The following is an 11,420-nucleotide window of genomic DNA, read 5'->3' on the forward strand; positions in this document are numbered from 1 at the left end:
CGGTCCTGAGAGGCATGTTTGTTTTCATAGATAAACCTGGACTGGACGTAGCATTGATGCACCACACTCAGAAACTCAGATATTCCTGTTTTTACAGCTTTATTGATAAAACAAGACACACAGCATATGGATGAACAGTAATTTGAAAAGATATGGACAACAAAATTATATTAAGAAACACACATAATCACATAAATTAAATAGTTTAAAACAGTACCATTGAAAGTGATTCACTAGAAAAACATTTCCATGAAAACATTAAATAGTGTAAAAAGTTGGACAATAAATTATTTGTTCCACTGCAGTAGCATTGCAACATTGATAGGCTCTCCATGTACATCTTAAAGCAACTTTCTTCGTCTCTGTGGGTTCTTCACATTTATCATTCACAGTACTATCTATACTCAGTGCTCCTAAGGGGGGCAACACAGAGTGGACCCTACACAGAGTGGACCCTACACAGAGTGGAAGGACACAGTCTATCTGTCCCCCATGCCCAACAGATGCTTTCTGCTCTCCCCAATCGGTCGTGGTGAGAGACGGGGTAAAAACCGCAGCCATTTTTGATTTAAAACATCCTGTCCCCTTAAGGCAAGTGTCCGTATGAGAGTGAAAAGGTAGGTCTGGGACTATCAAGACACAGACACATCATAGCGGCAAAGTCCACTCTATAGGTGTGATCGCACACTCAAATACATTTCTATTATTTCTTTCCATTAGTACGATTTAGTTAAAGAGACAGACGTTTTGATAAATATTCAAAAACGTTGAGCTAGAATATATAAAAAACATAAGGTCACCCTCTCAAGTGGACCTCCATGGTAACCCCTCCATTCAGTGGAGTCAATACATAAGAGCTTGAGCTCAGCCTGTGTAGCCGACTCTACAAATATTGTGCCCTGTGAGTCCACCAAGAGAGTCCATAGAAACTGAGTCCTTCATGTACCAAAATAAATAGAATTCATCATTGATGCCTGCATCAGATTTGAACTATAATAAATGATTATAAATAACATTATTATTATAGGATCATACATTATAAAATATTTCACATTCTGTACAAAATGTCCGAGTCTGGTACCGCTCATGGATTGGGGGAGCCTTGTCCAGAAGACATCGTCAACAACACTGCCGGTGATCACCCTGAGAATCAGGAAGGTTGCAAGACGTGATCCACCCATGTGAGTAGGATATGGCCTCTTTGGTGACCTGCAATTGATGGACATTGGAACGGATATCTCATGCCAGCGCATGAGGAGACGTGTGCATGCCCCAGGCTCTAGCAGAGTTTGAAACTTGTAGGAAGAGTTCTACCACCAGTCACCACCTCTGGCTGAGAATGATTGATCCGGTGTGAGTTGAACCCAAGGTTTAACCAGTGTGTGGATTGAAGAAAATGTAACTTCAACTAGGACATCAATTGATCTACTGTTGGATCACTCCTAACCTCTTGTACAAAAGATTTAACTGTCTACAACCTCAGCCCGAACCACAACAAGGCGCCCCTGGTTATTAGTGTGAGGGCACAGAACTAAATGAGCATTAAGACGTTTGTATCTCAAGATACACCACAGCCAAGGGATTGCAGCCGTGGACATACAGCGCTTCGATTCCCATAAAGGAATGTGTTGTGTCTGCTGAACGAGAATTATGAAAGAGGTCTGTTTGTCAAAGGTGAGACAAACGGAGACGTATCCTGAGATTTCAATGTTCACTGGAAAGTTGAGAGTCGGACAGCCATTCAAATTACTTTGAATGCAGTCTGCAACTACTGGTATAGGCTCTCAGGTGCAACACCCACATCACCCGAATGGCATTTAAGTGAGACAGGAGAGGGGGGTGGTGTGTGGACTGAGCACATTGATGTGCTACTAGATTTGCAGACCATGGAGACTGGTATTCAGGTCAATAAACCGGATGTGTGACAATAACCATTGCTATTAACCAGTTCTGCATTAATGACTTGGTGAAAGCTAAGTACAAGTAAATGTATTTACAAAAATATACTTTTTTCTAAATGTTTTCAGAAATTTCAAACACTGTTGCCCCTAGTCACACAGTTACTGGAAATCCTTCCCCATTAGGCCTTATTATACGGAGACATATATCCCTTTAAATGACAGCCAGGCAATAAGGTTCAGATATGGTTATTTCAAAACTGGAAACTGGAAAACGAAATTGGCTTAGGTTGAGAACTGATTCTGTTGGTGTGGTTGTTTGGAAACGACTGGCTTATCGAGGTTCAATGCACGTCCACTCATCCTCATGCCAGCGCATTCTTCACCCGCTCAAATGTCTGCATGACGCGGGCAGTGGGCACGCAGCCCTCCCTAACAATGGTCAGGATGCCTGTGAAGAAAGAAGCACAATGTCAGCAGATAAAGACCACAAAACACCAACCAATGGAGACAAGTGAGCTGGTTGGGAAAGGGTGGGTTTCGCCCTCCAAGGATGTGAAAGGGCACTCAATCAACAGCCCTGTCTTCTTCCTTCTTGCAGAGAAGAGAAGAGCCTTTTTATGGTGAGAGGTGGGATCATAACTAGATCTGTGCAAAACTAAAATGACTCTGGCAAAATGTGTGCAATTTTGCACAACTACAGAGACACTGGTTCATGCACAAAATGAATATCTTGTCAGTGACAGTTTCTGCTAGAACCAGTCTCCTGCCAATACCTCACATTGATTTTCACAGAAAAAGTTTCACGAGATACGGGCAACTCCCATTTCACACAATTCAGATAATTTTACATAACTTTTTTGAAATTTGCAAAACAAACTACATGATTTTGCACACACCTATTCAAAAGAAGGATGTGGTAAATTCTCATGCTGCATGCATTCTCTAAAAAGGCTGAAAAGCACCATCTGGAGCTGGAAACTACACATTTGAATAACCCATTAATGCTGAAAACCTTAAATCTTATTGCTGAAGATAGCATATCTCTATGAGTCCCTCATTCTTTCATTCTTGTGTTTGATTAAAACTCTCTTTGCAGAGGGACAGAGGCATGTCACCAGCTTAGAAATCCCAGTCTGGTGATGGGCATCCTGAGCCAAATTAGAGTCTGGGGGAACAGTAATGGGATAGAATTAAGCACCAGCACAAGACTCACCTTCGTCTATCTTCAGGCAGTTCACCACGGTGGAGCCCACCAACTCGTTGGAGTCCCCATCGCACAGCACTCCCTCCAACTTGTGACTCAAACGCCTGTCGCAAAGATGGAGAGAAACACAGACCTCTTTATGAGCTCTTGTAATAGGAATTGACAAAGAACATCTACCAGCTCTGATCATCAACATGATGAGGACAGCCTACAATGAGCCCAACAAATGTAACTGCACCCAAATGCATTAAAAGTGGATCACAATCAGGGTAACTTAGAGAATGAAAGCCATGTGTGAGTAAACATTAGCCGGTGGCCCTGCACAAACTCCAATCCACCAGGGTGGACTGGTCTCTTCATGGAACAGAGAAATATAATAAATATCCAGAGGATGTCTATCATTAGATGGGGAGTATTAAAGAACTTTTTACAATGTCATTACCCAGTTATCTAGGAATACATGCACTCTACAATACAGATGTGCTTCAACACTGCAGTTTATTACAAACTAGATAAAAAATCGGTTCATAGCAGATAAAGTTTACACTCTGCTCTGTTATTCACATGTCAGTCAGTAGAATAATCAATTCTCATTATATCCATTCCCTACCCAACTCCTCCATGGCTCTTACCTCATCTCTCAGCAAGTAACCACCCACAGCCTATCCCACACTCTGCTTTTAGCACCTCTGTCTTGAACTTATACTTACGAGGTAACCATGTCATGGTGGGTGCTGTCACTCTCCCCGCTTGGGTTGGCTGAGGTGATTGCCAGGGGGCCAGTCATGTCCGTAAGGTGTGCACAGATACTATGGTCTGGCACTCGGATCATAATGGAGTCCTTAGTGCCCACAATGTCATATGCCAGTCCGACCCCTGAAAAGAGAGAAAAGAAAAGCATCTTTTAGCAGCAGTTCAGACTCAAGTGAATGAGTGGTCAGTGGTTGACTAACTATATTTATATAGAGCACTCCGTACCGAGCTTGCCTCTAGGCTCTGGTGAGAGCGGATCATAGAGCTGGATTGGTCATGATCAAGACTTTTATCAGCCAGCTGAGGTGTGGGCCTGAGAAGCCATGTGGGTGTGTGAGCCGTGGTCTACAGATCAGACTTGACAAGGGTCGGGAGACACCATGGACCACTGAGCAAGGAATACAAGAGCAGGATGAGAGGAGGGGGTGTGCGCTAGTCTTCATGGATAGATTGGTCATGGTATGTGGAAGTAAGAGCCAGGTGGAATGCGGGTCTCTTGCCAAACACCAGGGGGTTTATCGGCTGTGGTTTAAGGACGCAGGAGTTCAGTGAGGCATGGGTTTATCAATAACATGAGCGTTTATGGACCATGACTTAGAAATTCAAGTGCCAGGTGAAATGATGTGCTGTAGAAACCTTGGGGGTGCACTAGAGTCGGGTCCAGCAATGCATGGGCTAGGTTGAAATGAGGACCCGTAATGGCCATGAGGTGGGTGGATGGAACCGAGATTAAGATTATAGGAGGAAGAGGATATGAATATGTCCCATTAGAGTGGGGTGCATTACCATTGAAATAGGGGGGCAGGAGCTAAGAGAGAAGCACTTCTGTGGACAATTTGAGAGGTTACAGAATGTGGACAAGTTTTTGGTGTGCTAAATGAGATGATGGTCTGGGAAATCCAAGTGATGGTATGCTCCATATTCTATGGATTCAGGAGTCAGCTGAGATGAGGATCTGTACACAAGATGGGGTGCATTAGACTACGGTATGGTGAATCTGGCAGTGGGGGAAGAGCACATAAAGTGATGGATGGAATGCCTGGAAGGTAAGGAGTTCCCAAGAGCATTGTGCTTCAAGAAACATGAGCTAGGTATGCTACAATCATATCAGAGGAGTCTTTATTTGGGAGCTTGAATCACGGTTTACAAACGGGGTTAAGTGAGAAGAGGTTCTCTAGACACCATGATGGTGTATGACAGTAGTGAGCGCATAACTACATGAGATCAATAGTTGGGATAGCAAAGCACATTGTGTATGGAAATAGAGCAGTAATTGGTCCTGAAATATGCACCACCCAGTTCTATTTCACGACTCCACCCCTAAGCCGCAAGTTGCTAGAGTAGGAAATCCATACAGAGCTTCCTCTAAGAAGGTGGCAGAGATGATACTCACCCAATCTCTTGAGCCACTCTCCTTTCTGAACAATGCAGCTGATGCCCCCGGGGTAGACACTCTCCATGAATTCCCACAGGAGAGGGCTAAATGGGGGCTTCACGTTCCGCAGCTGGCCGAGGTGGGAGATGCAAATACAGATGGGCTTCTCCAAGGGTCGGTCCTAAAGCAGACAAGAGATAAGCAGAGGGGGTGTTTAGATGGATGAGCATGAGGAGAGGGACCGCTCCGCTGCTGAAGCATCAGAGCACATGACCTGGGAAGGGATCCTGCCGCAACAGTGACACTTGATCAATAGTACAAACTTCTTCTGAAATGCTACAGTCCCTGGTTTGTAAACGGTACACAGAGTAGTGACTAGCCAAGGAAAAGCTCATTCATACCAATTAAGGAGTGGACTAAAATCTATAAAAATCAAACACTAGAGTTAAAATACATTGACAGTACCCTTAGCTGAGCCACTGAGAATTAGTGTGTGGTTTATATTGATCTAAGTGTCTCTAGATGCTGATGACCATAATAGATCATTGAAGGATTGGATGATGATGAGCATAAGAGATCACTGGATGCTGATTACCACAAGAGATCACTGGAGGGAACACCATCTAGAATATGACAAGGACCGGTGAAGTTTGGGTTGCCCTCTGCCATGCACACATCCTTGCACCATAGTGCATGAGTGTCCGTGTGAAGCTCAGCATAGTTTTTTTTAATATTTCTGGGTACTCTTTCTCTACAAAACACTTTGCTTAAACATAGTTAAAAATGTTTCCAACCTTGTATGTGTGATGTACAGTACATCACACATGCTAAGTTTGAAGAGAAAGCATTTCTCCAAGTTTATGTTTGCCTCGGGAGGCATACATCTTTGGCACAAAGCCCTGTCTACAAATCTTAGTAGATATGCCTTGCATCAAAATCCACGGGTGATTGCATTGGATTGCCCGTGTGCCACCTATGGGACACACCCTTTGATGCAGAGTAGTGCAAATCAGCGCATCGTGCTACTTTGTATTACTTTATGCCTATTTATCAGTGCAAAACTTGTTTTGTGCTGGAAATTAAATCCTAAATCAACACTTTGCACCACTTTGCACCACGTTTGGTTTACTACAATGGTGCAAAGTGTGCATAAATCCGGCCCATGGTTCTGATGCTCCCGAGAGCTGGAAGCAGAGAGTTCTTCAATAAAGATGGCAACAGCAATAGACTCTGGGGTTAAAGGCAAATGTATATTAGTATTATGGCCGGAAAAATGCTACATACCTGTTTTTATGTATTCAATGTAATGAAATTTAGTTTAATTTGAAGTTAGGATTTGGGTTGGTATGAAATTCATTAAATAAAATATAATTTCCATTCATTGAGGCTAAAGTTAAGACTAAGTTATTTTACTATACAGCAATCTGAATTAATTTAATGTAATTTAATGTAATGTACTTTAATCCAGGGTTACAGTTAGTATTCATTTTAATTCATGTACTTTTATTTGATTTAGTATTCATTTTATTTCATGTAATTTACATTGATTTGGTTTAAATTTTATTTTATTTGCCTTTAATATTATTATTGCAACACAAAAATAATTAAATTAGACTTCATTTATTTGAATTTTCTATTGGTATGACTACTAAATTAAGTTAAATTAGAGGTAGTGTGAATGTACTTTAAAATTATAACATTTAATGTAATTTATTTCAATTCAATTGAACTAAGGATAACAGTTAGAACTGCAGTTCAAATAAGAATAGTTTTTTTCATTTATTTACTTTGTTGTAATTCAGAATAATTTAGAATCAGTGTTAGGGGCAATATTAGTTACATTTTGTACAAATAAATTTCATTGAGTTCATAGAGTTAGCTGTAGGATTGACTTAGGGTTAGGGATGAGGGGGTGAAGTGATGGTTGGGGATAATTATCTAGTTGAAGTAAAGGTCATTACAATATTAGGAAGAGGGGATCAAAGTAAAGGCAATAGGAAGTTATTGTGATGGAGTAATGGTATGGGGCAATAAAAGTTGAAATATTGACACACAACTCCCTGGCAGTGAGCATAAACTAGTCAAGGAAGATCTGGCTAATACTGATTATCTAGGCAAGAGGGTTATGTATGGGAGAACATTGAGGAATTGACTCTCATACAGAAGTGAGAAATGGGAAAGAGACTATCTTCACATAAGATAGCAAGCAAGCTGAATGCAAAGAACCCCATAGAGTCCTTACATTGGAAGATCAACCGAAGTCCCAAAATGTAATCTATGAAATATTCACAAAGGACTAAGAAGGCGTGGCTTCAGAGGATTTCTGTACTCAGCTGGGTATGACCTCGGTGTCGCATGAAGAACTCTAGTACACCCTCATCAATGCTATCAGTCAGGAAAGGCTCAGATTCATCCCGATCGATAATGTCCTGATACAAATCGGAGACTGAAGACTATTGAAGGCGGTCCCAATCACATGGAGGACAAGGAGCCTCCACAAATCAGTATTGGTCATGGTGAACACTGAACCTCTCATTGAAACATGGAACAGAACCAGGATAATGTGGGGAGGAATCAATCAATGCAACAAGGAGACTCCACTGTAGTACCAGGAGACTCTTGAGGAAACATCATACAAAGAAAAGTGGAAGCTGGACTGAGAGCATGCCCTCCCTCTCAAACTCATGACATAATGAGAAGCCCATCTGGAAAGGATGAGGCGTATCCTGGCATCTCATGCTGCTAAATGTACCAAGGGGAGAAAACAAACAAGGGAACTCAGAGATCACCAAGCAAATCACTTTGCCTAACAAAGAGCGTTCATGAACCTATCAATGACAAAGTCAATAGGATTCTCTTTCGTACAGTTTATGGGAACTTAACACTCTGTGTGCTGTGGCGCATGCCTACCTTGATGGTGTAAATCTTCTGGATGGCCTCTGGGTGTTTGCAGGAGGCTGCCAGGGCATACACTGTGTCAGTGGGGACCCCACACACACCACCATCATCCAGCAGGGCGGCGATGGTCCTGAGACTGCTGGTGCGGCGGGAATCAGGACATACGCAGGAGTTGGACACTTCGACTTTCTCCTTGGGCTTCATTTCCTAAAAGGATGCAGAGCAGAGACAGACTGAAGCAGCGTCTTCCACGTCTCCCAATGCAAGATACACACACATCCCTGGAGTACAATCCCTCGGGTGGGCTCTGCCAGGTACAGACAGTGGAGCAGTACACCGTCCCAGGGTGGGCTCTGTCAGAGGCACTGCCTGCTAAGGATGGAGAAAGTGTGAGTGTAGGCAGCTGCCTCTGGGTGGATTCGGTCAGAGAGATATGAGTGGTACTATCCCTCTGGTGGGCTCTCTCGGGTACAGACAGTGGAGTATGGAAGCATCCCTGTGTGGGCTCTCTCAGGTACAGACGGGGGAAGACACCACCTCTGGATGGGCTCTCTCGGGTACAGACAGTGGGGAAGGGCACTATTCCTGGGTTGGATCTGTCAAGTATAGACACTGGAGTAGGGCACCGTTCCAGGGTGAGCTCTGTCAGGTAAAGACATTGAGGATGGGCTCTGTCAAGTAGAATGTGGGGTCACGCACTGTCCCTCAGGTGGACTCAATAAGGTATCGAGAGTAGAGCAGGGCACTGCCCTTTGGTGGGCGTTCTGAGGGATATAGAGGGGCTGTGGTACTTCCTTGGGTGGAGGGGGGACTCTACCATGGCAGATATGTTCATCCTCACTTTACCTTGACTAGAGGAGGTCCCATGGGAATAAGGTCCTTGCTGAAGAGGCAGTTTCCGAGGGATGCCGCTGCCCCATAGACGCAGATGGAGCTGACGATGGCCAACACTGCAACTGGAGGAACAAAGAGAGGCAAAGTCAGGCAAACTCAACCGAGACTCACATTTAGAACAAAGTACATAACCCATCACATATACCATGAGCACGTACATCACAGTAAGTCATGAGTACATCACTGTGGGTCACGAATACACAAGAGCTTGAAGGCCTGAGTTGATACACAAGCAGGCAATGCCTACTTTCAGCTGGACATGTGATGAGACATTTAGAGTAGCAGCTTTGTCCTATAAGGCCACATGGCCTCATCCTGATTCACCATTCATCTGCTAAACGCCCGTAGTACTGAGGCAGCTTTTGCCACATCTGAGATGCTCCTGACAGTGCATCACACAATGGGCATTTCAGAGGCAATGATCTGACAGTGAACCTCCGTGTTTTCCTTCAGTCCAGTTTACCTCTGGGAGGAACCATTACTGATGCAAGCATGAAGGGAATTCTAATGCAGTCACTTGCTTTGTGTATAATGACATTTCTAAGTTTCCAGTTCTGCAGAAACACACAGGAGCCTTGATAATTGAAGTTGGCCTTGGTGATGGACTAGATACTCAGTTGACCCCAGAGCTGCCTCTAACAATGGCCACCGAGAGCATCCTGAAGCCCTGGGCATGTCCATTCCATTATTGACCACTTACTCTCGAGCGGAAGGGGCAGTCGTTCCAAGGTGAAGAGCAGGAAGCAGGTGATGGCGGCTTCCATCAGCAGGGCCAGCAGGAAGAAGACCACGTTGGCGTAGGCGACTATGGAATGAGAAGAAGTAGAGGGCTTTAGGGACCAAAAGCAACAGACATCAGAGGCTGGCTGGTTCTGCAGTGACTTTCTTTCCTCATTAAAGGGGGGTGCACCACAAGTGATGAGCATGGACCACAGAGGGTTATAGGTGGATAGCTGGAATGTGACCGGCACCATTATATGGATCCATTCAATCGTACAGATCAATCCAAACTCACTAAGGTTGGACGACCATCCATCTCCTGGGGCCGCAGGTCGTTCAGTGTGCACTGAAGAGATGGACCATCAACTACCACCTGAGCAGACTTACCCAAAACCATGAGGAAGGCGTTGACAATGAGGAAGGCGATGGCACCAAGGGTGAATTCACCATGACTGGCAATGTCGATATTCAACAAGGGACCTGGGAGGGGGAAAGACAGAGAACAGGGCGTTAACTCACAGTCAACAGCACGTGAATTGGGGCATGTCATCATCTTCCTTCAAAACCAGACTTAAACTAATATGAGACACTTCACAGTACTTCTGTATTTAACATCTTATATTTCATGTCACGGTTTCAGTTTTTCAGTTATTTCTCTTGTTACAGTAGAGTACGTTGTGCCAACATACATGTATGTATTGCTGCGCTGCAATACTATTTCTCACCACCTTGTAGAGCCTTGAATTATTTGATGATTTAATAAACATACCCCTATTAATATGTCTAGTGCCAACCACTTTCTAGTAAAATTTTTAGCAATATGCTATCAAAGGCATATTTGGTCTTTGTTTGATGAAAACTCTGAGATACTGTTTGATGCCTTGGTTTGCTCACTAAGCGTGTGACTATGGGGCCTGCCTGCATCTGTATGATTTTAATAAAACGACAATCATGCCCTCACAGATACTAAAACAGGCTTCGTTTGTACATACATTTTTAAACGTGAATTAGAACAACAAAGAAATATTTACCTGCGAACCGTAGCCAGCTCCAGGTGGCCCACACCACAGCATAGCAGAAGGGCAGGACCGCCCCAAATCTTCGACCTCTCTGGACCACAATCCTGGAGACGTACAACTGGAAGAGAGCGCCTGGGATCAGCACCCAAGGGATGGAGAGGTGGGCTCTGGTGGGGTCACTGAGGCTGCCCTGGATGGCAGACAAGGAGGCCAATCCGTTGCAGATGAAGAACAGAGCATCAGGGAGCTGGCTGCCGGTGCTGTGGTCTTCAAGGTCACCATCTTTAGATCTGCCGGTCACACGCCTCAGACACAGAAGCAATGTCTGAAATGTCGCTGATGACATCACTTGGTTGCCAAGAGGGATCAGAGCTTTATCCGCAATAGAGTTAATGAGGCTGGCGAAGGTGGCGTAGAGGGAGATAGCCGTGTAGAGGCTGCAGGCCACCGCGAAGAAGACACGGGAGCCAAGGAGGGGGATCTGTTGGATGGTGGAGACAGTGAGGAGGAGGAAGCCGGCATTCTGAAGCACCTCCAGAAGGTCCCTATTGAAGGACATGACAAAGAGGATGCAAGCGGTGACCAGGAAGAACCAGCTCCCCACCATGCCCGATCGGCTCCCGCCCACATCGTCCGTCGAGAGGAAAACGGTCAGG

General features: G+C 44.4%; 1 protein-coding gene across 1 annotated transcript in view; it reads right to left on the bottom strand.

Annotated features, from left to right (window-relative positions):
- Positions 1–273: 273 nt before the first annotated feature.
- LOC146788891 (uncharacterized) overlaps positions 274–11,420 on the bottom strand; it is an 11,843-nt gene continuing 696 nt past the window's right edge. Inside the window, exons 1-9 of the mRNA XM_085629950.1 lie at positions 10,777–11,420; positions 10,133–10,225; positions 9,726–9,830; positions 8,978–9,087; positions 8,144–8,338; positions 5,252–5,414; positions 3,816–3,981; positions 3,115–3,209; positions 274–2,349 (exon numbers count right to left, since the gene is read on the bottom strand). The exon at positions 10,777–11,420 is cut by the window's right edge and continues 696 nt beyond it. Coding sequence (XP_085486076.1) covers positions 2,264–2,349; positions 3,115–3,209; positions 3,816–3,981; positions 5,252–5,414; positions 8,144–8,338; positions 8,978–9,087; positions 9,726–9,830; positions 10,133–10,225; positions 10,777–11,420 — 1,657 coding nt within the window. The 3' untranslated portion in view covers positions 274–2,263. The remainder of the gene's footprint in view (positions 2,350–3,114; positions 3,210–3,815; positions 3,982–5,251; positions 5,415–8,143; positions 8,339–8,977; positions 9,088–9,725; positions 9,831–10,132; positions 10,226–10,776) is intronic.

This window comes from Triturus cristatus, chromosome 10, assembly GCF_964204655.1.
Source record: "Triturus cristatus chromosome 10, aTriCri1.1, whole genome shotgun sequence".
NCBI lineage: Eukaryota > Metazoa > Chordata > Amphibia > Caudata > Salamandridae > Triturus > Triturus cristatus.